A 27,987-nucleotide genomic window follows, 5' to 3' on the forward strand; every position below is an offset into this window, starting at 1 on the left:
CGGTAAATTTATTAGTACTCAAGATAAGATAAATAAAAAAAAACGCTTAAAATAAAAGTAATTTAAATTTAAGATAAAGCACAGTTATACCATTTCAAGATTATGATAACTTTAGCAAAAGAATTCATTGAATCATCAGGGAATAGTGGGACCATGTGATAATATTGTAAACACACACATATTTTTTTTAAATGCAAATGTGTAAAATATGTAATTTCGCAGTTGTCGTTAATGGCATGCTTTATTAATTCTCTGTACACATCAAACTGTCAATGTCAAATGTCGACATTGTCACTTACGTAGATCGTCTATAACCTATAACGACTTTATGTATGCTCGGCAACAAATTGTTTTTATCGAAATAGACATCAATTTAGCAACGAAATGTCCATAGTGTAGCGTAATATTAAGTTGTTAAATAGCTTCTTAGGATAAAGTTTTATTATAGTTAAATATAAGCTTCCGCTAGTGTCTTACAAAGATGGGTATTTTGGAGAAAATATCTGAGATTGAGAAGGAAATAGCAAGAACCCAGAAGAATAAAGGTGAGTTTATAGGAGACCTACCGGCGGAGTCGAATTAAACTTCAGTTAAAATAAATCTCCTATAATTAATAAATAAATACATCAACATTCAAATGACACGGAAAAATCAGCGATTGTTTCTGAATGTCATGCTTCAGCTTAAAACTCGTTGAACCGTAGACGTGTGGCCAAAAAGGCCAGTCCGCTACACTACTCCCCCGCCGAGACCGTTGCTACGGTCGATAGTCAAAAAGATGGGGCGGAAAGTGTACGGTTCGGCCGCTACGAGTTCTTTTTTCTGCAGTTTGTTCCTGCGGCAGATTATTGGGAGCAGATGCAGGCACTTGCGGAACTAATGGCGTGTTAGGCGTAGCGCTGCTGTGGCTGAGATTTCCCCAATCGTCTTTGGACATATACGCTGGCTTGAGCCTGTCAATACTGACAGTGTCTGCTTTCCCAGCTCTCTCTATTTTAAATGTTTTGCTTCCTCTCTGCAAAACCTTATATGGGCCAGTGTACGGGGATTCCAGTGATCCTTTGACAGGTCCATGTCGTAGGAATCGTGACGGCTTTCTGTCACCTAGCTCTTCGTGTTTCATCAACTGTAGAAACTTTTGTTCTTTAGACACGGAGATCCTCGATATGAGCTGCGATTTTATCTTTTCATATTTATTGTCAGCTGGTGGGTTGCTAATAATATCTTTTACCTCTACGGCGTACTTATGCTCCAACTGGCCGATAACGTGGTTAAATTTGGTCGTGTCACTTGATATGCCGGCGATGGCGAACTGGGCTTCCATTTGCGAAAACCATAATGCGGGTTCCTCTGGCCAAAACGGCGGAGTGCGTACAGTGACTTTACATACCACACAAGGGGCTTCGGTAGCGGTCTTGATTTCATCCGTCATTTTTTTTTATTGCTTGTAAATTTATTATGCGATACTGTTTCAATCGGGGTCACCAATATAGGAGACCTACCGGCGGAGTCGAATTAAACTTCAGTTAAAATAAATCTCCTATAATTAATAAATAAATACATCAACATTCAAATGACACGGAAAAATCAGCGATTGTTTCTGAATGTCATGCTTCAGCTTAAAACTCGTTGAACCGTAGACGTGTGGCCAAAAAGGCCAGTCCGCTACAAGTTTAATATACATTTGTAACGTAGCAGCCTACTTCCTAGTATATTACTTATTGTTTGTGTTTTGTCAGCCACGGAGTACCACTTGGGTTTGCTGAAGGCGAAGCTAGCGAAATACCGGTCGCAGCTGCTGGAGCCGTCCAAGAAGGGCGGGGACAAGGGCGAGGGCTTCGATGTGCTCAAGTCAGGCGACGCGAGGGTGGCGCTCATCGGCTTCCCTTCTGTGGGCAAGGTGAGTGCAAATGAACAATGGGTTAAGACAAAATGCATTTTTGTAAGATAAAGCTAAATAGCTTGACCGTACTAACAGTTTGTTATTGTATCATTAAATTATATTCATTGGTAGCTTTGTTACACTAGTATATATTTTTTTCTGTGCAATAATTAGTGCTTGACAATATGAAACATTGAAATTTCAACTCTTATAAGTAACTTAGAAGGATCATAGGAAAACAACCTCATTCAATTAAATACTTACTTGTAAAAATATCCTTGTTAGTTTTTTCTCTTTATACTTGTAAGCTAAGTAAAATTTATGTTTTTACAAAAATGCCTGAATTTTGGATGAGTTTTTAAATAGCAGTCAAATAACTCTTTCTGAATAAAAGGCAATTTAGATTGCTTTCTTACAAAAACAGCAAATAAAAATATTTTATGAGTTTAAAAATCATAACAATGATACATTTGACAGTAGTAGTAGACAAGGAAATTGTACAAACATTATTTTTCCAGTCCACATTGCTGTCAACACTGACGCACACACACTCAGAAGCCGCCAGCTACGAGTTCACAACACTGACATGCATCCCTGGTGTGATCGAGTACCGCGGGGCCAACATACAGCTGCTCGATCTGCCGGGTATCATTGAGGGTGCTGCGCAGGGCAAGGGTAGAGGACGACAGGTAACTGGTGCTACCTTTCTTCTATTTGCATTCTTATTGCAGTTACGTTTCACAACCTTAACTATTTAATTTTGTATCAAGCAGAAATTACTGTGAACAATGCTATTTGCTGTATTGGTTGAGGTTTTGGTATTAATACAATGTATTATTGTTATAGCAAGAAATAAATAAATGAAAAAATTTGTAGCTCAGATGGAAGTGCACCGGGCTAGCGATCCGGTGGTTGTAGGTTCATGTCCCACCAAAGACAGTGAATTTTTTGTGTAAATTAGAAGAAGTATACTTATACCAATAAACCTAATTGCAATAAGATTTAAAAAAACATTATTCATTTATTTCATGCTTCCATGGTACATTTTTGGGTAGTATTTACATATTTCTTATGGTTATCTTATCATATGGACCCTGAATAGAGTGCAGCAAAAATATTGAATATATACTAACGGACAGTGTATGGCCTAAACCGTTGATTGCAGGACCGTGAACCATTTTTATTATATATTATATAGCCTTTTCTTCCATATCCATTTTTAGTTTAACTTTGTATTTTTGAACTTGTTGTTTTATTTATTTATATGGATCCCTCTCTGGGTGAAGGCCTCCTCCAGTTTTTTCCATCTTTCTCTGTCTTCTCCTGTCTCCATCCAATGTTTTCCGGCTATTTGGGTAATGTCTTCGGACCAGCGTTTCTTCGGCCTGCCGGGGGGGCGTTTTCCGTGTGGTCCCTTCCATTTTGTGGTTTGTATGGTCCATCTTTTGTCTGTCATGCGGGCTACATGGCCAGCCCAGTTCCACTTAAGCTTGAGAGCATGGGTAAGAGCGTTGGTTACCTTGGTTTTTTCTCTGATTGACTGAACCGTGAACCATAGATTCTTCAAATGTTAACTAAGAAAGGATTTTTAAAATGTAACCCCTATGGAGAAGAAAATTTGTAACGTCCTTACAAAGGCCCACAGTTTGTTATAAATGTACTTGCCATCAAATGTAATGTCACCAACAACATTTACATTATACAATAACATTTATAATAAATTTATGTCATCAGGTGATAGCGGTGGCGCGCACAGCGGACCTGGTGCTGATGATGCTGGACGCCACGAAGCCCTACGTGCACCGCCAGCTGCTCGAGAAGGAGCTCGAGAGTGTCGGCATCAGGCTCAACAAGGCCAAACCTAATATTTACTTTAAGGTATAGTACAATTTATAGGTAATGTAACACAGCCAACCTGGTGCTGATGATGCCGGCCGCCACGAAGCTTTGTCTGTACCGTAAGTGCTATTTTCAGCTAGGTGTACCTACAGATGAACTTTCGTAGGATCATATTTGGCTTCTGTCAATTGATTATTAGTCACTATGGAGTCCTACGGCAACAGCCCCCAGGCACCCCACACACACAACATTATTTACTATCTTTAATCTTTATATGTGTACATTTTAATTACATATACATACACAAATAGTTAACAAATGCGTTGTGTTCACAGCAAAAGAAAGGCGGCGGTCTCTCGTTCAACTCGACGTGTCAGCTCACTAAGGTGGACGAGAAAATGGTGCAAATGATCCTACACGAATACAAGATATTCAATGCTGAGGTAACATCTAGTGCCAACCACTGATAATAATTTAGTGCTTAATCTTGGGTGTATTTTAATGTTGCATTTGACAGCGGCAGCGCCTGCTACTGCTCGCCGCTATTGGCCCTGCCGTTTAAATATTAAATTTAACTATTATATTGTATAAAGCAGCGGTCGGCAACCTTTTAGCAGCCAAGGGCCAAAAAGTAGTTAACGAAGATGACGCGGGCCGCACTTTGGTAATATTTGTGACTTTAGCAGACATTGTCGTTCGTCAGTATTACATACAAAATAGCCAGGGAGGCTCGCGGGCCGCAAGCGAGAGGTTGGCGGGCCGCATGCGGCCCGCGGGCCGCTGGTTGTCGACCGCTGGTATAAAGTATTAAATTCCATCGTCTTGACAGTGACAGCACGAGGAGATTTCATTTTATAAAAGAACATAAATAAGGGGCTTGACATAGTATCAGTTTATGGCAGCTATTTTAAGTTATTTTATACAAATGTATAAAAAATATAGTTTCTATGCATTAGCGAAACCTAAATTATTTCGATTTTTACACGACAGTAAGTTTTTTAAGTTGACAGCGCGACGAGAGTGCGGACTCTATTCACCACTCATTGAAATATGAACCAAGACAGTTTTATAATAAAGTCGAATTCTGCAGGTACTGTTCCGAGAAGACTGCACGGCGGACGACCTGATCGACGTGATCCTGGCCAACAGGGTGTACCTTCCCTGCATCTACGTGTACAACAAGATAGATCAGATCTCCATACAGGAGGTGGACAGGATCGCTCGCGAACCCAACTCGGTCGTCGTCAGGTAAGAAACACATTTCTTACTAAAAGACCCAAACCAGCAGGTGATCGACCTGATAGAAGACTGCACGGCGGATGACCTGATCGACGTGATCCTGGCCAACATGGTGTACCTTCCCTGCATCTACGTGTACAATAAGATAGATCAGATTTCCATACAGGAGGTGGATAGGATCGCTCGCGAACCCAACTCGGTCGTCGTCAGGTAAGAACCACATTTCCTACTAAAAGCCCCAAACCAGCAGGTGATCGACCTGATAGAAGACTGCACGGCGGACGACCTGATCGACGTGATCCTGGCCAACAGGGTGTACCTTCCCTGCATCTACGTGTACAATAAGATAGATCAGATCTCCATACAGGAGGTGGATAGGATCGCTCGCGAACCCAACTCGGTCGTCGTCAGGTAAGAACCACATTTCTTACTAAAAGCCCCAAACCGGCAGGTGATCGACCTGATAGAAGACTGCACGGCGGACGACCTGATCGACGTGATCCTGGCCAACAGGGTGTACCTTCCCTGCATCTACGTGTACAATAAGATAGATCAGATCTCCATACAGGAGGTGGATAGGATCGCTCGCGAACCCAACTCGGTCGTCGTCAGGTAAGAACCACATTTCTTACTAAAAGCCCCAAACCAGCAGGTGATCGACCTGATAGAAGACTGCACGGCGGACGACCTGACCGATGTGATCCTGGCCAACAGGGTGTACCTTCCCTGCATCTACGTGTACAACAAGATAGATCAGATCTCCATACAGGAGGTGGATAGGATCGCTCGAGAACCCAATTCGGTCGTCGTCAGGTAAATAAGAACCATTTTTTGTACAGTCGACCTTAATGATACCTAAGTTTACACTTTTGCACCTTACTCACTCATTCGTAATAAGGCGAACATTGTAAACTTATCTATGATTCAGTCGGTGTTTGAGTATTTTGAAAAGAAATTCTTATAAGTAAGACAGAACTTTTGTTTTTAAATTGCAAATTTCCTGTGCAGTTGCAACATGAAGCTGAACCTGGACTACCTCCTGGAGACGCTCTGGGAGTACCTGGCGCTGATCCGCGTCTACACCAAGAAGCCTGGCCAGCCGCCAGACTTTGATGATGGACTGATCCTTAGGAAGGTATGTCAGTGTACTGTTATTGCTGTTGCAGTATAATTCTAGAAAGTTCGAAAGTTTTCCAAAAGTTCCCACTTTCCCTAAATGTAGATCAAAAATATAACCGTTTTTACCCAAAGGGTAAAAACGGGACCCTATTACTAAGACTCCGCTGTCCGTCTGTCTGTCACCAGGCTGTATCTCAGGAACCGTGATAGCTAGGCATTTGAAATTTTAAAATAATAACAAATACCTACTAAAAACAGCATATAATAAATATTTAAGTGGTGCTCCCATACAACAAACGTGATTTTTTTTGGCCATTTTTTGCGTAGGTAAGGTACTCGTAATTCCTAACTTCGTTCGTGAGTTCGACTCGCACTTGGCCGGTTTTTTAGGGTTCCGTACCCAAAGAGTAAAACGGGACCCTATTACTAAGACTCCGCTGTCCGTCCGTCCGTCCATCTGTCAAGAGGCTGTATCTCACGAACCGTGATAGCTAGACAGTTGAAATTTTCACAGATGATGTATTTCTGTTGCCGCTATAACAACAAATACTAAAAAGTACGGAACCCTCGGTGGGCGAGTCCGACTCGCACTTGTCCGCTTTTTCTATTCACTTCAACTTCACTGAAAGAGTTTAGGTACCATGAGAATTATCAAAATTAAAACTGCGTTAATTTCCAGGGTGTAACGATCGAGCACGTGTGCCACTCGATCCACCGCACGCTGGCCGCGCAGCTGAAGTACGCGCTGGTGTGGGGCACCAGCACCAAGTACTCGCCGCAGCGCGTCGGCGTCGCGCACACCGTCAACGACGAGGACGTTGTGCAGCTCATCAAGAAGTAGGCTCGAGTAGTTGCTATAGTCTGTCAGTAACCATCAGTGGCGGCGCGTCAAACATATTCATAGGCTTCTTCTTCTTCTTCCTCGATTCCTCATGACTGAGGGTCGCGACCACATGACGTCGTTATTTTGTGCACCAAGGCTCTCCATTCTGCACGATTTTCCGCTTTCCTAATAATAGGCGCCTGTGTAGATCCCTGGCAGGCCTTTTTTACAGTGTCCACCCAGCGGGTTGGTGGATGTCCACTACCCCGTCTTCCATCCACCATGCCAACCATAATGCGCTTTTCAAAGTTGTCCGGCTCCCGTCTGGCCACGTGTCCAAAGTAATTAAGGATCCGCTGGAGGCAAATGGCTGATAAACGGCACTGGGTTTTCAATTCCGTCAGGATTGACGCATTAGTGCGGCGCGCTGTCCAAGGAATACCCAACATCTTGCGCCAACACCACATCTCAAATGCGTCAATTCTACTCAGAGTACTGGCTTTCAGGGTCCAGGTTTCCGAACCATACAGGAATATAGAGAAGACCAGGGTGCGCATTAACTTGGTTTTGGTTGCTTTGCTGATTCCTCTGTTCCTCCAGACCTTCTCTAACCGCGTAACTGCGGATTTAGCGATCTGAGCTCTTCTGATCACCTCTCGCTCACAATCGCCGTCCGCGGTGATCAGTGAACCGAGGTAGATGAAATCCTGTACGGTGTCCAGGTCTGACAGTTCTCCAGTTCGGATTAACGGGCCTGTCCTTGGCACAAACATCAGCTTGGTCATCTATTAATATGGAGACCGTATTCTGCGCTCACTTTTTGTACCCTTCGCAGAAGCACAGCAAGTTCGGATTCGTTTGTGCCTATAATGGTCGTATCATCTGCAAAGCGTAGATTATTAATAAGGAGTCCGCCTATCCGTATGCCTCCATCCCAACCCCCCAAGACCCTTCTCATGATGTGCTCGCCTACGAGATTAAACAGCTGTGGCGAGAGAATACACCCCTGTCTGACTCCACGCTTGGTCTGAAAGCGGTCCGATTCGGTGTCCTCAATTCGCACCCTCGAAGTGCCGTCCAGATAAAGGTTTTGTATGAGGAAGATTAGGTGGTCCGGTATACCCATATGTCTCATAACTTCAAACATTTTCACCCAGCTGATACAATCTAAGGCTTTGGCATAGTCTATGAAGCATAGAGCCATAGGCACATTGAACTCCCTGGCCTTTTCGATCAACTGCCTCAAGTTCAATATCTGCTCTCTTGTGCCCCTACCTCTAACAAAGCCTGCCTGCTCCTTTGCGATCTGCCCACCGGTGAATCTTTCCAGTCTTCTGTTGAGGACATGAAGTTTTATGGACGCGCCGCCACTGGTAACCATCCAGCACGTGGGCCACTCCATCGCACGCACCAGCGCCGTGAGGGACAGAAAATACGCAATGCGACGAAATTAAAAACACGTTTTAATATTCCTGTCAACATTCCAAAAACAACCTACGTAATTTAGTATGGTTCATTGTTGCCCACCAAGCATTGATGTATTGACGTATATACGTTTTGACGTAGCACTTAGGACTTTTTAGAAGTAAGCCGAAATAAAAAGGCAGCTATGACAAGGACAAATAATAAAAGCGCCTTCTCTGCTACTCCTTTTGAAAGTTCCAAAAGATCATCTGGTTCGGTGATATCCCCCCTCCCCCTATTCATCTCTATATTATTGTTTCTCTATGCATATCTGATTAATTAATCTTTGGTTACAGGTAACTGTAATTTTGCGGGCACATCTAAATAAACGAGCCTGTTTTCGGACCCTCTGATATCGATGTGTGGTATGTATCTACATTACTATAAGTTTCTTATGAGTTATGAACATACCTGTGCTAACTCGGGGCACGAACACTAAAGTGATGGTACTGAGGGTGATGTGTTTACAGTAATACATTATTTCCAATTCCAATATGCAAATGCATAAATATACGTCAGTAAACTTTAATAATAAACATCAATTTCTTTAGTATTCGTGCGCCGAGTTAGCACAGGTATGGTTATGAGTTATCAGCTGCCTATTATATATTCATCTGTGGGTTGTCATGCGAATTGATTTTTAATCCATGTTCGATGGATCAATCAACGTCAACTAGTGTTTGAGGGCCATTTTATTTAAAATTGTGAACTACACTGTCTTTAGGTATTTTTATGTCAGCTCTTATAAACTAGCACATTTATTTAGCAACAAAAAGGCCACAAGGGCACTGTTACACGTCAAGATGCAATTTACATACAAGGAGAAAAAAAGTGCCCATAGATTTTTATTTCCATTCCGTTACCCCTTTTATAGACTGTATGGCGGTAACGGAATGGAAGAACGCAACCACTACTCAAATCTAAATCAAAGTGTAGTGTATAACTTTTAATAAAATGGTCCTAAATAGATCTTTTTTTCGCTAGCCTAGTTTAGTGTCCCACTGCTGGGCACAGGCCTCCCCTCTTTCCTCCACTCAACCCTGTCGTTTGTACGAAAAAAAAACGTGATTGGGATCAATTTGTATGATATTTCTAGTTTCAAGTGGATAATGTATATTTGTTTTTTTTTTATATATTGGCTGATAACAATTAAGAAACTGGTAGTACTGTATATCCCGAGTAAATACAGAATATGTCACTATTGTTCTGTAATTTCTGTATATACTATGGCACGCCTAAAGGTATAAAGTGTAGTCAGATTGTGTTATTTTGGTTAACTGAAATTGTATAACTAGATTGGACGCAATATCATTATGCCTTTGACAACTTTTACAGCAATAATGCTATTATTTTTATATAAATTATAAAATTAGTCAACCCTATGCGACTTTTGGGCGGTTTTAGTTTAAATGTTTATTCATTGTTATAAAACTTTAAAAGCAATGTAACTTGGTGACTTTAATTTATTAAAAATCTGGCATCTGAAATGCTATCTTGTAATGATCATTTTATTTTAATAGTTAAGAGCCTGACCATGCTATAAGGCTGCCTTTCTACTGACGCGGAGATGAGAACAGACGTGCGGTAATTAACCAATAGCATTGGTTCTCTTCTCCGCTTCCCTGGATTAAGAAGAAGAAGAAATACATTTATTTAACATCTTAATTGGGCATAAAAAAATAACACAAATTACACAAACTAGATGCTAAACAGGATCCCCGCTCAGCATAATGCCACGGCAAGCCATGACACTGATTTTCAGTGGGTACCTGACTTAAAACTAAGCTACACCTAAACTAAAACTAAACGAGTGACAACACACACGTCAAACACAGATTACAAAATACCAACACAATAAAAGAGGGAAACTACAAAATGGAATAAACACATTATGAAATTACAACCAATGCTATTAGTTGATTCTCACACGTCTCCTCTCATCTCAGACTCAGTGGAAGGGCAGCCTAAGAGCGTTTTTACATTCTCCGATCGGATAGAAGTAAAATGTATGACGTATGTTTTTTTCTGTATTCATTTAATAAATCTGCTATTTTTCTGCAGCTGACTGTACATTAGCGTCTTGATAATTATAGAGGCTTTGTTCAGATATTTGTGAACACCTTGGCCGCTCCGATATACAGGGTGGCTAAAAAATAACTGCATTCCCGTTGCCAGGGAGGTTTTGGGATTATACTGAGCAAATTTTACTATGGGACCAACCGCAAATCGCGAAAAAAAGAATTTGGCTGTTTCATACATTTTGGCTGGTCCATTTTCTATGGGAGGGTAATTCTATTTTTCGCGATTTCGTGGTTCGTCCCATAGTAAAAGTTACTCAGTATAATCCCAAAATCTCCCTGGCAACGGTAATGCAGTTATTTTTTAACCATCTTATATAAGTCTGATGGACCGATATACAGGGTGGAAAGGCACGACGATCCTTCCCGGAAGTATTAGGTCGTTTAAGTGATACAGAGACTATTGGTAATGGTAAGAATCGTTAATTGAGTAAAAAATAAAAATTGCAAAAATACTACTTTTTAACTGTGGTGATAACCCTATAGCATGTGCACATGACGGCTAGATTAAGGATCTCCGTCGGGAAAGCTCGGGACTTTACACTTTTTTCCGATCGTTGACAGTATCGCAATGATGTATGAATGACGCATAAATGTCAAATAAATCAAATGCATGCAAAAATATTACAAACAATTTTATTACTTTCTTAGATAATTACTTTTTTCCAATATTTAATACTATCTTCTTTTCACATACGGTGTTCAAATGTACCTCCGTGTATTACAACGCCGCCGCAGCCCGTACCCGAGTATGTCGATGCACATGCGATATAGTGTATGCTCTTCGTCATTTATCCTCCGCAGAAAGCACCAATTAGCCTTTGTCTCATTTCGTCCGCAGTTTCACATTCCGTTTGGTTTGGTACACCATATCTTTTACACAGCCCCACAAATTTAAATAGCCACGAGCATCTAACATTTTTATTTGAAGAATATGACATTCAATAAGTATAGTTCAATGAAAATTTAATTTCAAACATCAGACGTCTTGTCTATTTCCTACCACGCAAGAAGGTTTGTTAGTTTGGTATTGAAGAAGTATTTATTCTTGATTTATTCTTAGTATTTCATTTTTGCAAGTTCATTTGGTGCAACTAACACAACCTACATGTATTTTTTTATTATTTTAAATAGTTTCCAATTATTCGAAAATAATTTTGTGAAACGTGTTAAGAAACTAAAACCTTTTTATCAGTCAAGGAAACCAGAGATATTTATAAGACGATTGCGTACTTTTGAGTGGTTGTCAATGTCACCATTTGAACTGTCGTTGTAAACAATGTTGTGGTTAGTATTATTAATATTAAGGAATAACATAACTATTTCATTCAAGTATTGAACAAATGGAACCACTAAGAAAGCGAAAATCCTGCAATGATTCTTACCGTGCTGTAAGCAGACCTAAAAATGGTTGGATGGCAACAAATTAGCATAATTTCCTGTCGAATACTGATTGTTTACAAGTAAGTTCATTGACCCTGTCACCTGTTAGGGTTAGAACAAAGTAGTTTTTTGCGTGGATGTTTAAAAGGTCATAATTTAGAAACGGTTGCCCATATTAACATAGTTTCTATGGAGAAAATATAGAGCTTAGGCTAAACTATCTCCCATTTCCGGAAAGGATCGTCGTGCCTTTCCACCCTGTATATGCAAGAGCTATCAGTTTCCACAATAGCTATTAAAAATTAAAACACTGAGTCGAGTTCTAAAAGACTCGAGTGTTTATCAACAATAACTAAGTTTATCGTCATATGAATCCAACACAAGCAATAAAAATAATCACGACTGTTCAAGAGTTATCATTGTTGTATATACTCAATTATAATTTTGCAATGGAATAAATAGTTTTTTAAAAGTGCATTTTTGTTTTTCTGCTAACTTAAGTTCCGACTGGCTGCTGACCTTTTGACCGCCAAAGTCGTCAACTGATGAACGTGGCTAGTCCATAACAACCTTCCTCCGTGTATTTCGACAAGGGCCACAATGGCGCGGCAAACACGATGACGTGATGTTCAAAGGATTAACCGGCGGTGGTCAGGAAAAAGCGAGTAACTATGAGCAGTGTTAACAGTCTAGAGATCCGCAGGCTTATAGCGTCAGCAAATATACAAAACTGAACCCTATTAGCACATATCTAATTACACAAACATGTTTTTGTTGTTTAATTTCATTGTTTTTATAAACTAATTTCGGGTAGTTTAGTGGGGTTTTATTTTATATCTCCGTTGACATTTGCTGGGACGTCAGTCTTTCCGTGACCACAGCTGGTGCAACTAGCTGAAACGTCGGAATTTAAGGTAAAAACAATGAAATTATATCGCGGTAGACCCGTTTGTGTATATGTGTACAAAACGCGAGAGTTTAACCTTTTGGACGCCAATGGCCGATATATCCGCACCGCAGGTTCAACGCCAAAGACCGATTAATCGGTCACAGACCACAGAGCAACATAGACCTACGTGCATATACATAAAGTTCAATTTCAGTCCGAGAGACAGCTTTTGTGTTTGACATGCCGTCGAAAAGGTTAATGTGTTATGCTAGCACTTTGAAATCAAGTTCATAACCATGGTGGAGTTGACCTCTGCCTTTTACATACAGAAGTCTCTTTCATTCTCACAGTATCCGTCTTGTCTTTAGATACGTTTCTTGCATGAAATGATAGTAGACCGCTAGTCGCTTTTACGCCTTTTTTTACGGACTAGTTTATGTAAACATAGTAAATGAAAACACTGTTACATAGGTAACAAATAGTTAGACAATTCATTTATTCCTTCTGCTCCCTCATACCATAAAATACTTAAAATTAGGTATAACATAACATACGAAGTATAAATACAAGAGTTGCAACTACGTTGATATTAAAGTGTTCAGTGATTTTCACAAATCATAATTCATAACACACTTAGCTGTTACTCTAATGTAGGTAGAGTCGGACCAAGCTAACTCTGCATGCCATTTGCAACAATTGGCTCATTGTAAACCTTACTGCAACAAACATAAGGTCTACCAATAGCCACAGTATTTCTATACTAGTATCAGGCATCAGCCTATTTGGACTCTGTGAGAAGTTCAGCCTCGACGTTGGCGAGCGCCCACTTGTGCTCGGTGATCTCGAGAGCCTCCCACTCTGCCTTGAACGCGGCCTTCGGGTCCGGAGGCATCGCCATGGCGGCGCCTGACATCTGCTCTTGCATTATCTTCGACTGGTCCGCGGCTGAAAAAAAAAGAAACCTTTAATCATTCTGCCTATATCTATCACATTCGAGTTGAAGATCTTACTTCCCTTAACACATTCAGTGCTGAAAACCCGACAATCGGGTATTTTATGATTTCGTTCCCAGGCCGAACGACCCGATAGTCGGGATCGTGGTACTACTGCTTTATATGACGAAATTGCTGTGGCCCGGCGCGGACGTCTTGTTTGGCTGGGTGGGAATGAATGTGTTAATTCAACAGAAAATACGGAAGGTAGTGAGTTCAGTAAGTAAGTAAGTAACACTTTATTGTACGGAAGAGAGGAAGTAACAATGATTCTGGCTAAGAAAAAATACAAAAAAGAGGGTCAAAGCTTATGTCCAATATTTTGGACGTTGCTACTAGATCGTAGTAGTGTGGCAACCATAATAATAATAACCCCGCGGGGACAGCTTGTGGCGAGCTGACGGTGAGTGGCGACACGGCGGACCCCTATTCCAGAGGGCACTTTCATCTGGCCCTCGCCTCTGTGCTTGCCTTGACTGGCCGGCCAGAGTGGAGTCGCAAGAGCGGGACCTATGCTCCAGGTTGGAAGTGTAAAATGTCATAACGCCGGCGGCCTGCTGAACGGATTACCGGGATCTGGCTACCGCAGACTCACCTCTCGACAACCTCACAGCCACTCCAAAGTGTTGCCCTGTTGTCGCACTGTGCGTGCGGCCATTGCGGGGCCCACTCAATGACCTGTCTCATACAATTTTGAGACTGATTGTCACGGCAGGTGTCCGCTAGTCTCCTCCCATAGCCCGATATTCAGTCCATCCAACATTCAAATCTATAGCCTATGACCTTAGCTCCCATCGCAGCACAAAAGTGCTGCACTGCAATAGTCTTTGCACCTGGCGGGGACCATCTCCGGATGTATCATGTTGTGCGTTCGGGGATGGTATCCGCCACTGGTATCCCTTGCCTTTAGATTAATTTGTCTTAAAGGGCCTCTACGCTGTTGGCTTCGGCCCCACGCACGCCTCCCAAAGGTCCGGGACCCCACATGGTCCCGAGATATGGAAAGACAGACAAATAATAATAATAATATTCTTTATTGTGCACAATGAAAACGTGACTAAATACAGCAAATTAACATAAATAAAAAACTAAGCAACAACAGGCGGTCTTATCGCTAAAGAGCGATCTCTTCCAGACAACCTTCAGGTAGTAGAAATTATCGAAGGGAAGAAATAAGTATAAGGGTAGCAAAAATAAATGAAGTGCAAGAACAGGAAAAAAAAAACAGCACAACTAAATATATAACAATATGAATACATACATTAATGAGATATATAAATAAATAAATATATAAATAAATAAATAAATACATATATACATACATATATCACACAACACAGAATCAGACAGACAGACAGAATCTAATTATTAACGAGTTTGAGGAAGTGACAGATAGTGCATTTTGAGTTGAGTTAAAAATGGGAAGCGATTTAGCATGTCTTAGCTCAGACGACAGACCATACTACCAAAACACAAAATTTATTTCCGATAATAGAGAACCCAATACAACAGTCAGATTTTTTAATTTGTGGTAAAGGTAGTTTGGCAAGTACATATAAGCTGATATAGAATAAAGGTAGAGGTAGGTTACGGGTTACGTTGGCATGACGTTTGAGTGATAAACTTTTTATTAGACTTAGAAAGTCAACAGAATCTCACCATTATTCTCCCCAAGCACAAGTGTGTAGATGGTGCGCAGGCCAAACACGTTGAGGAAGTACCATGAGGCTGAGGACACCCAGGAGGCGTCCAGGTACATGAGCTCCACGCCGCGCTGTAACATCGGCTTGAAGCGCAGCGTCAGCGGGAAAGGCACCTTGGCTGTAAGAATAAAGAAATATAGTTGGATATAGCTCCATGTCAACTGATTGATGTCGTGTTTCGGCGGTTCTAGGCGGAACTGCAAAATCTGACCCCAGACTGCCGCAGAGCATGCAATGCAGGTCATGTCAATTATTTTAATGTTAGTATGTAATTTCTAATATCAGGCCTTCCAAATGTCCGACCAAAACCGGATTTCGGCCGTTAGTTTCGGGCGACACCGAGCCTTCGGCTGAAACATTAATTATGTACCGGAACCGAAACGTTGGGTCGGACAATACCGAAAATGCAATATAATTTTCGGCGGGATTTTGACCGAAATTGGATTTTTATGCCGTAACCTGCCGAAACGGAACTCTTCAATGACACATTTGGCGATTTCATTTGTGCTTATTGTTATGCTTACTAAGAAAGTAAGGTCCAGGTCTGATGATGGATTCCATGAAGAATTGAAGGAGCTTCTCAAATCTTGATGACTTCAGATCCAGACCTTGAAACTTGGAAAAGCGCCAAACCCTACGTTTTGTCATGATTGAATCCTGATGAGACTTATAGTGCTTTCCACTTAGTTTTAGGACTAAGCACAATTGGAAAAAGCATGGCTCAATATCTCTTAATTAATTGAAACTAACCCAAAATTAACTTACATAGGGGTTAAATTGGGCGTCTCTTGAGCTAATAATTTATGAATTTTTGAATATATATCAATCAATCAATCAAAATCTTTATTTCAGGTTAAAAATACCCATACCTACATAACTACATAAAATACCAATGTCACATTAAAATTAAAAATACATGTCAACAAAAAATACAATTACTGACATTAAAATTAACTCATCATCATTGGCCTGTAACATCAATAAGATGATGGTTTAAACAGCGTCCATATTAAGAGTGCGGCACTTCCGCAAATGACTATTAAGTCCAATGCGAGAGCGGCAGCCGCGACCGCATAGCTGGCCACTTAGCAAGCTGAAGTGGGTGAAGTGACCTCTCCACGGACGCTGCATCGCCTGGGACGCGAGTAAGTGATGCGGGCATGCCCAAAACCCACGTCACTCTCTCGACCTCGCCGGCTGGACCCACAGGAATGACATAGTCAATACGTGCGGAGCCGGTTCGGTTGCAGGTGCATAACGGCTGGCACCGAGCCGGGTTTGTTTCAAGTTTTCCTTCTCTGCAGCTATCTCTTCCGTTAAGCAGCAGGAGGACCACGAGCAGGCGAGACTAGCTGGGACAGCGAGATGTTATTTGTGTCCTTCCCTCCCAAAAATTAACTATTTACATTAAATTATACACTGTGCCTCTAGATCCCATATGTAGGTCATTCCAGTGCCTCCAGAGCGTACCAGCAGGATTTCCAGATATAGAGTAATAGATAGTAGAGAGTATATAGAGTATTATATTATAGTTGGTACATACTTGTGAGGAAACCACTGAACATCCAGTTGATCCAGCCTCCGATGATGATCATGGGCAGCACATTGGTCACGTTGCCCTTCAGCATGTCCGTCATCATGCTGGGGTCAGTCATGGGGTTCTGAATTCATACAATAACATTAAATCATTCTCTAACTTTGCACATTTGAGTTTTTTATCATGAGATGGAATTGGTTGACTGGTAGACAATGCCTTAAGGCATTAAGCCCACAATTTGTACTTTCTTATATAGTGCAATAAAAATTAAATAAATATGTTATAAAGACTGAACTCTAGCCTAGTCAGTTGGAGAGTAACCAGTGTTGGGTGATTTGGTTCTTGTTTCAAGGGATCTAGTAGAAATATTTTTATTGATGCACCAGTTCAGTTTTCCTACAATAATGATTGAATTGTTTACAAAAACACTAATTAGAAAGTTTATCAAAATGGCAGGTAGATAAACATTTAAAAAAAACAAGTGCGAGTCGGACTCACGCACAAAGGGTTCCTTACCATTACGCAAAAAACGGCAAAAATACCATGTTTGTTGTATGGGACACTTAAATATTTATTTTATTCTGTTTTTAGTATTTGTTGTTATAATGGCAACAACAATATCTGTGAAAATTTCAACGGTCTAGCTATCACGGTTTATGAGATAAAGCCTGGTGACAGACGGACAGCGGAGTCTTAGTAATAGGGTCCCGTTTTTACCCTTTGGGTATGGAACCCTAAAGGTAAACAAGGACAATGAGCAGCTCAAGTTCTTAAAATTCAGTATGAATGAATGAGTTATGGATGTCGACTTTTTCTATGGGATTTCGGGGTTGGTCCCATAGAAAAAGTTGTTCAGTATGACCTACCTAATCACCTTGCACAATATGGCTAACGGTCCAAAAATGACCCTGTATATATCGTCCTCTAGTACCCACAACACAAGCCTTATTGAGCTTATTGTGGGACTAGGTCGATCTGTGTAAAATTGTCCTATAGGTCTGTGTAAAAGTGTCCTATACCTGTGATGCGGGAGCCCTTTTCTGCACCTTGAAGTAGCCAGTCTCCTCGTTGTTGAACCAGTGGCGGCGCATCGCAAACGACTGCCGCGGGAGGTACTTGCCGTTCTCGCGCAGCAGACGCGCTCTGATCATTACTTGACTGCAAAAATGTTAGGCACCATAAAGTAAAAAAATACACAGAAAATGAAATACCTACAAATTTAAGACTAGGTAACAACATGAGTTGCAATAATCCGGTAACTCCGGAAAGCATTATAGTTATTGGGTCTATAGGCGTGAGAAATGAATCATTTAGCAATTAGTTATATTTAGAGGTTGGAATAAAAATTTTATGAAAAATACGGAGGATATGGTATGATGTTTGCTGTTAGTACTTACCTGTCCTGAACCTGCAACAGCTCGATCTTCTTTTGAGACGACAGAATAATAGAAACATAGTGTCGAACAATTCCAACTAAAAAGGTGATTATTACTATGGGCAGAAACACCCATCCTCGTATATTGGGATCTAGCAGTAATTCTGCCATCGTGTAAAGTATATTATATTGACAATGTTAGTTACAATATACCATTGAATTACAGCTAAAATACTAAGGGAACTGAGGGAAATAAAATCGATAAATTTCAGATCGACCTAGTGAGAATGAGAATGACAGACATGACACATGACAGTAGAATGACATTGACATTAAACCAAGAACAGAAAAAAACAAAAGCCATTTGAGCTGAACATATAGGCGCTGTTTCTAAAAAAACTTGCTTGTATTGGAAACTATTTAAGATCAATATCGGCTTTGACGTTTTCCTCAAATAAATGATCTACCGCGTTTGGCGGCAGGTTTCTCCTCGTAAATTATTAAGTTTTTCAATGTAAGTAGGTAAGCTTTAGGAAATTGTAATCTTAAAAAGGAGAGCTTCTTTAATTAACTTATCTTTCTATATCTTAGAATGCCACGTGGAAAAGCGACCGTTGCTAACAACGAAACTTCAACTGCACAAAAAAATGTAAAGAAAAAGAAATCTCCATACAAGGATGAAGCCAATTCACAAATAAAATTAGAAGATCAGGAAATAGAGCCAAAGGAAGACATAAGCTATACTCAAAATAAAAGCCCTAGTCTAGATTTAAGCAAATTCAAATTTGAAAAGAAACCGCACATCAGAATTGAATATGAAAAAGAATCTCCAGTCAAGCAGGTACTTCTTCACGCTATACTATACAGCGAATTTTGTCTTAGGGTGGTATTCCACCTGTCCAATGTCAGTGCGTCTCACTCTCTCATTAAAGCAAAATGTGAGACGCAATACACATTGGACAAAGAAATTGGATAAGTGGAAACCACCCTTACGTTTGCTGACACTAATATTTTACTTAATTAAGTTTTAATACAATGGAACTTATTAAACCAACTTTTACAGGAAGCTAAAGGCCTTTGGGAACCACCACACTGGCATGACTTTCTCCTCAACCTGAGAAATATGAGGGCCAATAAAGATGCCCCCGTGGATACTATGGGTTGCCACATGTCATCCGATCCTAAAGCTCCACCAGAAGTAAGTTCTTTATGGTAGATTGTATATTTGACCTTTTGACCGCCACAGACGGCTGTGGCCGTATTCGGAAAGTCTTGCCAAGGACACCAACAATGGCTACAGCCATCAGCTTCGCCAATGCAATAGGGATTTACGCGGGACTCCATAAGGTTCAATTTCGTTTAAATAATTACGTCCGCCTGGCGTCCGGAGCACGGCATATTCTTTCGCCGTCTGGCGTTCAAAGGGTTAAGCACACTGTTTGAACGGTTTCATTTTAAAAATTATCTGGACATGTTGCCATGTATTTAGTTTTCCTGATATTAAAACGCCATCTATTTATATTTCCTTCTGCCAAGTTTCAACCATGGCAGTGGGTAGAGCAAAGAGTTGATAATATGGGGTAGTCTGATTACTGAATTTAAAATGGGTAATGACAATTGATATTTTTTACAGGTGATCAGATACCAGCATCTCATTTCCTTGATGCTATCAAGCCAGACAAAGGACCAGGTTACATTTGCGGCCATGGAGCGACTTAGAGACAGAGGGCTCACCATAGACAATGTATTGAGCATGAGTGATGATGAACTGGGGAAGCTGATATACCCTGTAGGATTTTGGAAGGTACCTACTTATACTAGAAGTTATAGGGGCTGCATTTATTTCTGCAATATTAATAAAACATTTCCTCAGTTTCTTAATGATTCTTCTAAAATTATATTCATCCATATTGGTAGCAAAATCATAAAATTTGGTATTCTAACATTAATTTTGATGTTCTTCAACACCAATGTAATTGACCAAAAATGTATTCAAAATCTCTGCAATAGATACTTCTATGGCCTCTTTCTTTATTTTGTAGTTAGCAAAGAAAGCAGATATGTGTTGTATCAAGTTCAGGTCAATCCCTGAGACGTATTTTATTTTCCAGTTTATTATTTAACAATCTGAAATAATCTTTTTGTAAACAGACTAAAGTGAAGTACATAAAGAAGACAACACAAACCTTGAAAGAGCAGTATAACGGAGACATACCAGACTCGGTGGAGAAACTTTGCAAGCTGACTGGAGTTGGCCCAAAGATGGCACATATTTGTATGAGTGTTGCTTGGAACAAGGTCACTGGCATAGGTAATTTCTTATATTTAGCAGTTTTTGGTATGGTGGATGATTTTTAAAAGAAAGTTGTTGAACTATAAAGTGTAATTAGCTACTTTTTGTTATATTTTGGAACTCCCATATGTTAAACTCGTCTTTAATTCTGCAGGTGTTGACACCCATGTGCACAGGATTAGTAATAGGATAGGTTGGGTGAAGAAGCCAACAGCCACCCCGGAAGACACCCGCAAGGCCCTGGAGGCCTGGCTGCCTTTTGAGCTCTGGGGTGAGGTCAACCACCTACTTGTAGGCTTCGGACAAACAATCTGTCTACCCATTGGCCCAAACTGCGAGGAGTGCTTAAACAATGACATCTGCCCTTCTAGAGGTATCAAGAAGTCCCCAAAGAAACCAACGCCTGTGAAAGTTAAAGAAGAAATTGATCCAATAGATATTAAGATAGAAGAAGCTGTGAAAAAAGCTTTGAAAAACTTGAAACTTGATGAAGATGGGATATCATTGAATGTTCCAAATGCAAAAGCTCCAAAAGTGAGAAAAATAAGCCCCAAAAAAGAAATTGTTAAAAATCAAGAAGTCAATTTAAAAATTCCTGTTGATTGTGAATCAAATCCTGATACAAAGGTACAAAGGAAAAGGAAAGTCACTCCAAAAAAGGCTGTGACAGTGACAGGAAGTCATAGAAGATAGTGCTCAAAATTTAGCTGCTGCATCAAATTCAGAAAATTTGCAGCAAACGAAAAGAAAGATTACACCTAAAAAAGCTAAAGAGCCAGCTGATGTTAACATTGTTAACACAATTGAAGAATGCTTAACAGAGTACTGTATTAAGTATGATATCTGTGAAAAAAAAGAACCGAGAAAAAGAAAAGTTACACCTCTAAAAGAAAGTAAACAATCTGATAAAAGTATAAGTACAAATAAACTTGACAGTAAGGCTCCACCAAAAAGAAAGATTACTCCCAAAAAAGCACAAACACAACAAAATCATGATGATGATGATTTTGTGCAGCCAGCTTTACTTGAAGTTAAAAGTAATGTGCAAAAATCAGCTAAAGCAAAAAAATCACCAGTCATACGTAAATCACCAAGGGTTCAAAGTAACACAGATGATATCAAACCTGCCAGTAATAACACTGGTAGAAAGAAAACTAAGAGTTTGTAAAGTTGCTGAGCAATTTTTTAATTGATTTGTTAATGCTAGAGCACATGAAGGAACATCTAGCAACTGTGATCTTCCAGTGTTTGAATAATTGCTTGTCATCATTGTTTTTTATGTGATTAAGGGTCATAAACCAATATTTATTACCTCAACCTCAATTATACATTGCATGATTGTTAATTTTGATTTGTTTGTTGTATAATTATGTTAATCAAGTATGTTTTAAAATAAACAATTGGTATTTTATAATACTTTATTTCAATGTTTTCTCCTACCAAAACTCTTTTTCGATTTCTCCTTTCTCGGCTTGCCAGGTTTGCCTGATTTGGCCTTTGTCCTGGCCATGTGTTCCTTCTTTTGGTGAGATTTCTTCTTATTTTGTACTCTGTCCAACTTGCTCTTCATTTGGAATACCTTGCTCTTCTGGATCTTCTTCTTCGCTTGCTGCATCAGCATATGCTTTAACTCTTTTTTGGATTTTGGATTTTTATCATCTTTATCATTATCATCATTTTCCTCCTCATCAGCAGATTCCATTTCAGTATCTGAACCCATGCCAGGAACACTTTCCGCTGAAGTTTCTTTTGGTTTTTTGATAGAACTCTTTTCTATTGATTCTTGAGGTCTGTTCTCACCTATAACCAAGTCTTTTTTTTGCAAAGTGTCTGATGACAGTTCAACTATTTTAACATTTACATCATCATCTTCATACTCTTCTTTGAGCAGCTGTTCAATGTCAGGTAGGGGTCTACTGGAGACTACAAGTTTTTTGTAGGACTCTTTATTCTGAAATATAATAAATTGCATTTGGAACCTTCTTTTGCTATACTCAATAAAAGCACAAAATAAAATTTAGAACATGTAGAATTAATTGTACACAGAATTGCAGAAGGATAGATAAATAAATGTATACCGACCTTGATATAAATCGGTTTTGCTGGTTAAGTGTGCACAGACTTATTTCGAATTTATAGTTAAGTATTATTGAAGGGACTTCAACCTGAATGTTGTGATGAGGGTATTATTAGGTACTATAACTAACCTCTTGTTTTATTCTTTTCTTCTCTTCTTTCAATAAACGCTGAATATCTTCTTGAGCCTTTTTCTTCCTTTCAAGCTTTCTCTTACGGAAACCGCACAAATAATCCCTGTAAACATAAATTTCATGTATCATTGTTCTAGTAACCTTTAACCAATTGTCAACATATCTTCATGGTGAACTACCCACTTTCTTAAGCTTTCGTCAAACACTAGAGTTATTTTTTTCTTTTTTTCTTGATTTTTGGTTTTACGTTTTCCCATTTTAAGTTAAATTTCTATATTCAACACGATAACAAATATAACCTAAAAAGTGGCGTGCATGAAACAATGTTTTGACAGTTCTGACACTGACAGACTGACACATGTTTTTTTTTTATTTGGGTTGACTAGTTGATATTTTTATACCGGTTTTTTAGTATCGAATTGTAACTATTCGATTTTAGCATGTGAATTTTTTTAATTTAATAAACATAATTCTATTGTAATTTATACCGTACATTGTATTTTTCTATGAATTTCTAATTATAACTTAATAGTATGCTATCAGTGATTAACTATTGTGTTATCATTACGGCAGTTTCTAAAAATACTTTTCAGAATATAAAATATTTTTATTTCAATTACCGATTTTTGGCACGGTTCCATAAACATTTCAGAATTCTTGCCTGTGATTGGCGGAAGCAAGGAATTAATAGTTTTTATGAGCCACTCCTCGGCCAATCAGCTCGCAAGTCCACAATAAAGACGGACTCATCAGCAGCATGGCGCTCAGTATATATTTGAAGCTTGAACGATGCGCTTCCTCTCGTTACGTCGCTTTTTTTTATTTGTGCATTTTGACGAAAATGTTATCGAACGTGAATTTTTGTGCTATGAAATATGGAAAGATTTGGGTGCAGTGACCTGAGACCGGCCTTATTTTGTAAGGTGAGCCTCGATATATGTATGAGGAATGCTAAAGCGCCGTGAAATACTATATTAATTCATTTACATAGAGTTCCGAGCGAAAATCATGGCACCAAAAAATCGATCGGAAAGTCACTACGTATGTGCCTTTCGACGTAATTTAATTTAGGCATTCCAAGGTCGAGTCTAGAGGTCTTTAATGTCCCCGTGATGTGACCACGAGTACATTAATTGGAGTAATCGATACTATTCTTCTAGCTCGGCCATATGTTATGCGTGAAAGGGTCATGTTACTTACCGTTACTATTTCTAGTCAATTGTTTTGATCTACTTATTTTGGTTTTATAAGACTGTGATATCACGGACCGATAGTTAAAAGTGTTCAGTGAGTACTGATTATTGGACTTGTGGGATGGGCTGTTGAAATGAGATAACAGTGCATTCAGCTCGTAGGTACTCGCACGGTTCATTTATCAAGGATTTATCACAACAAACGCTGCAATTAGGGTTACCAGATGACAGGAATTTTCCTGACATGTCAGGAATTTTGGCCTTTTGTCAGGAATGGGGACGGAACACGAAAATGTCAGGAATTTTTTGAATTGTAGACTGTTTTATAAAGTACCTTTTTATTTACTTAAATTAATACAAATAATAAATTTAATAAAACTTAAATTAATAAAATGCGGCTACCGGCTCAATCGGGTGGCCATCGCTAACAACTAGACACCTCTCCACCCGTCGTCGTCGTAAAAAAAATTAAAGTCAGGAAAAATATTCGGAAATCAGGAATTTTGTCAGGAAATTCTAAATTTGTATCTGGTAACCCTAGCTGCAATGCAACTGGTCCAACAATTTCACAAATTTACCTCTTATTGTCAATAAAACTATTGGCACATTCATTAATAAGATATGAGCCTGGACAGACAAGAGTAATTTTATTTAGTTTAGTAACATAAATGAATTTTCCTACTTCAAGTACAGTACTGTTGATAATTCTATAATATAGGTATATTATATGTAATATCTGCAAGTATTTTGAACTTGGATTCATTCCAAGTTGCTAATAATTATAACTGTGAAGTTGTTTACTTTACTTTGCCATCAGACCTATTATATGTAGGTGTATTACAGATTTTATATGATGGAGAAGGGTTCAACCAGAAAATTAGGCTTTAATAATAGCCCTTAACTTTGGGTATACACAGGAAAAATGTGAACCAAATTGATGTGATATGATCCATGTTCCAAATTATTAACTACAAGCATTTAGGCTGTACATGTACTAGCTTGTACTAACAGTTCTGTTACAAACAATGTACAAGCTAGTACATTTGAATTGATTAATCAATAACTAACTGCAAAACTATATTAATAATTCAGTAACTTTGGTACTTGCTTTATAAATAAAAAACATCCAACCAAATCGAGAACCTATTATATTGAATTTGGTAAAAAATGAGGTTTACATTTTGTATTTTTAGTCTAACAACTTTATATTTATTCAATGCATAATAGCTATAAATTTGGTATAACATTCAAACGGTGCTTGGCACTGATTAATACTACAACAAACTATGCCACCGGACAAGTATTGTAAAAGATAGATTATGATCTGGTTAGGAAGTAAAAGTAGTTTAGGTTTATTAAAACAGATCATAATACCAAGGCTCTTTATTAAAACTAGACAAAGCATGGTATCCTGAAATATTGATATGTGTGTTCAAAACTTTAAAAGTGAGATAAGCCATTGATAAATAAGATAACACAAGTAGGTGACTAGCAACCATAACCAGGTTTAGGCAGTTTTTTTAAGATATGATCTTAACTAATCTCGCAAACTGTCAATCTTGAAGAGAATTCCAATGTTTGCCTATTTAAGATTGGTTTGAATGATAAGTGATAATATGTATTTATGTATACTGTATGCAAGGTATTTGTTAAAAGTTTAAAGAATGTGGTTGAGGTGAAGCACGCGTTATAAACGCATTGTGTAGGCATAAAGCAGCATTAGTGGCATTTTAAAACGATATTAAACTTTATGTAAGTTCTACATTCTGTTCGAAATGATAACTATAGGTCTACCAGTTACTTAGGTATACAGGGTGGAAAGGCACGACGATCCTTCCCGGAAGTATTAGGTCGTTTAAGTGATACAGAGACTATTGGTAATGGTAAGAATCGTTAATTGAGTAAAAAATAAAAATTGCAAAAATACTACTTTTTAACTGTGGTGATAACCCTATAGCATGTGCACATGACGGCTAGATTAAGGATCTCCGTCGGGAAAGCTCGGGACTTTACACTTTTTTCCGATCGTTGACAGTATCGCAATGATGTACGAATGACGCATAAAATGTCAAATAAATCAAATGCATGCAAAAATATTACAAACAATTTTATTACTTTCTTAGATAATTACTTTTTTCCAATATTTAATACTATCTTCTTTTCACATACGGTGTTCAAATGTACCTCCGTGTATTACAACGCCGCCGCAGCCCGTACCCGAGTATGTCGATGCACATGCGATATAGTGTATGCTCTTCGTCATTTATCCTCCGCAGAAAGCACCAATTAGCCTTTGTCTCATTTCGTCCGCAGTTTCACATTCCGTTTGGTTTGGTACACCATATCTTTTACACAGCCCCACAAATTTAAATAGCCACGAGCATCTAACATTTTTATTTGAAGAATATGACATTCAATAAGTATAGTTCAATGAAAATTTAATTTCAAACATCAGACGTCTTGTCTATTTCCTACCACGCAAGAAGATTTGTTAGTTTGGTATTGAAGAAGTATTTATTCTTGATTTATTCTTAGTATTTAATTTTTGCAAGTTCATTTGGTGCAACTAACACAACCTACATGTAATTTTTTATTATTTTAAATAGTTTCCAATTATTCGAAAATAATTTTGTGAAACGTGTTAAGAAACTAAAACCTTTTTATCAGTCAAGGAAACCAGAGATATTTATTATGAAAGAGGTTGTTGTTGTTGTTATTATCATAACTACTTTATTTACAACTGAATAAATTCACATTCTATGTTCAAAGTGGCCTCCGTGCATAATAATGCAGGCTGCAGCCCGTGCGCGAGTATGTCGGTGTACCTTTGCTAATATTCGCTCTCGAACGTTTCTACGGCGCAGGCTGGCGAAAGCAATGGTTAACCTTTGCCTCATTTCTTCGGCGTTGTCACACTCCGTTTTGTACACTATATCCTTGATAGTCCCCCAAAGAAAAAAGTCTAGAGGCGTCAGATCCGGAGATCGTGGTGGCCAACGATGCGGTCCGAACCGGCCGATCCATTTATCTCCGAATTCGTCGTTCAGGGCTAGCCGCACTTCGTTAACAGAATGGGCCGGTGCACCATCTTGCTGGAACCATACTTCTCTACGCTCGGCCACTGGTAAATCGTCAAGGTAATTCTGCAACTCCGTATTCAACAGTTCCAAGTATCCAGCTCTGTTCAAAGTTGGAGGCAAAAAAACAGGTCCAATCAGTGTATCCCCGTGTATTGCAGCCCAGACGTTAACGGACCACCGATATTGGTGACCCGAATGTCGGTATTCGAACGGATTTTCTACTGCATACATATGTTCATTTCGCCTATTCCACATGCCGTTACGGGAAAACAAACTTTCATCGCTCCAAATAATGCGGCGGATGAACAGGCGATCTTCCTCCAGTTTATTTAAAAGCCAACGGCAGTATGCTGCTCGTACAGGGCAGTCCCTGGGCAGCAGAGCTTGAACTCGCTGAATGCTGTAAGGGTGAAGACGTGCACGTTTCAAGATTTTGAGTACTGCGGTATGAGTTAGGCGGAAATGTCGGGCTGCCTGCCTCGAACTAGCCCTTGGATTTTGCTCGAAATACCGCAGCACTCGCTCTTCAAGTCTTGGTGCAATGTGAACTACACCTCCTCCCCGTTGGTCGTTCTGGCCCGTTCGTGGTACTATGGGCTCATTATTTGCCACGCGATCAATGGCCCGTAAAATTGACATACGGCTAGTTGGGTGTGGTGGAGGATATCTTTGTCTGTAGCGTCGTAACGTCTCGGCGGCATTATAATTACACTCCCCGTATAACATAAGCAAATTTAGGTAATCGCGGGCTCCCAAGGGCATTTTGGAACTAGGTTTTATCGCGTAATTTGCAATTTGTGGCACATTTAATTTCAAACATCAGACGGTCTGTCATTTCCTACCACGCAAGAAGGTTTGTTAGTTAGGTATTTAAGAAGTATTTATTCT

At 39.4% G+C, this 27,987-nt stretch overlaps 4 protein-coding genes across 6 annotated transcripts; 2 read left to right on the forward strand and 2 right to left on the reverse strand.

The window, feature by feature from the left end:
- The first annotated feature begins 274 nt into the window (after window positions 1–274).
- On the forward strand, window positions 275–12,302 carry LOC134791515 (developmentally-regulated GTP-binding protein 2). Of its 2 annotated transcripts, XM_063762561.1 has the most exons (9): window positions 275–545; window positions 1,740–1,900; window positions 2,401–2,571; window positions 3,617–3,760; window positions 4,057–4,164; window positions 4,812–4,969; window positions 5,969–6,095; window positions 6,759–6,916; window positions 8,663–12,302. In XM_063762561.1, the coding sequence occupies exons 1-9, from the start codon at window positions 482–484 to the stop codon at window positions 8,664–8,666; spliced, it is 1,095 nt and encodes a 364-aa protein (XP_063618631.1). In that variant the 5' UTR covers window positions 275–481; the 3' UTR covers window positions 8,667–12,302. The 2 variants fall into 2 exon arrangements, with proteins under 2 accessions (XP_063618631.1, XP_063618630.1); XM_063762560.1 differs by lacking the exon at window positions 8,663–12,302 and having other exon boundaries at window positions 276–545; window positions 6,759–6,921.
- A 1,108-nt stretch (window positions 12,303–13,410) lies between these two features.
- LOC134791909 (ER membrane protein complex subunit 3) lies at window positions 13,411–18,609 on the reverse strand. The gene is made up of 5 exons (XM_063763029.1): window positions 18,346–18,609; window positions 17,968–18,106; window positions 16,955–17,072; window positions 15,368–15,529; window positions 13,411–13,661 (listed from the first exon to the last, which is right to left on the reverse strand). The coding sequence occupies exons 1-5, from the start codon at window positions 18,492–18,494 to the stop codon at window positions 13,495–13,497; spliced, it is 735 nt and encodes a 244-aa protein (XP_063619099.1). The 5' UTR covers window positions 18,495–18,609; the 3' UTR covers window positions 13,411–13,494.
- A 233-nt stretch (window positions 18,610–18,842) lies between these two features.
- On the forward strand, window positions 18,843–21,635 carry LOC134791516 (endonuclease III-like protein 1). Of its 2 annotated transcripts, XM_063762563.1 has the most exons (5): window positions 18,853–19,164; window positions 19,387–19,521; window positions 19,957–20,127; window positions 20,475–20,634; window positions 20,771–21,635. In XM_063762563.1, exons 1-5 carry the CDS (start codon window positions 18,916–18,918, stop codon window positions 21,307–21,309), a joined length of 1,254 nt encoding a protein of 417 aa, XP_063618633.1. In that variant the 5' UTR covers window positions 18,853–18,915; the 3' UTR covers window positions 21,310–21,635. The 2 variants fall into 2 exon arrangements, with proteins under 2 accessions (XP_063618634.1, XP_063618633.1); XM_063762564.1 differs by lacking the exon at window positions 19,387–19,521 and having other exon boundaries at window positions 18,843–19,164.
- Window positions 21,636–21,783: 148 nt separating this feature from the next.
- On the reverse strand, window positions 21,784–23,159 carry LOC134791517 (nucleolar protein 12). The gene is made up of 3 exons (XM_063762565.1): window positions 23,010–23,159; window positions 22,824–22,929; window positions 21,784–22,567 (listed from the first exon to the last, which is right to left on the reverse strand). Exons 1-3 carry the CDS (start codon window positions 23,081–23,083, stop codon window positions 22,040–22,042), a joined length of 708 nt encoding a protein of 235 aa, XP_063618635.1. The 5' UTR covers window positions 23,084–23,159; the 3' UTR covers window positions 21,784–22,039.
- Window positions 23,160–27,987: the final 4,828 nt, after the last annotated feature.

This window comes from Cydia splendana, chromosome 6 (genome assembly GCF_910591565.1).
Source record: "Cydia splendana chromosome 6, ilCydSple1.2, whole genome shotgun sequence".
Lineage (NCBI taxonomy): Eukaryota > Metazoa > Arthropoda > Insecta > Lepidoptera > Tortricidae > Cydia > Cydia splendana.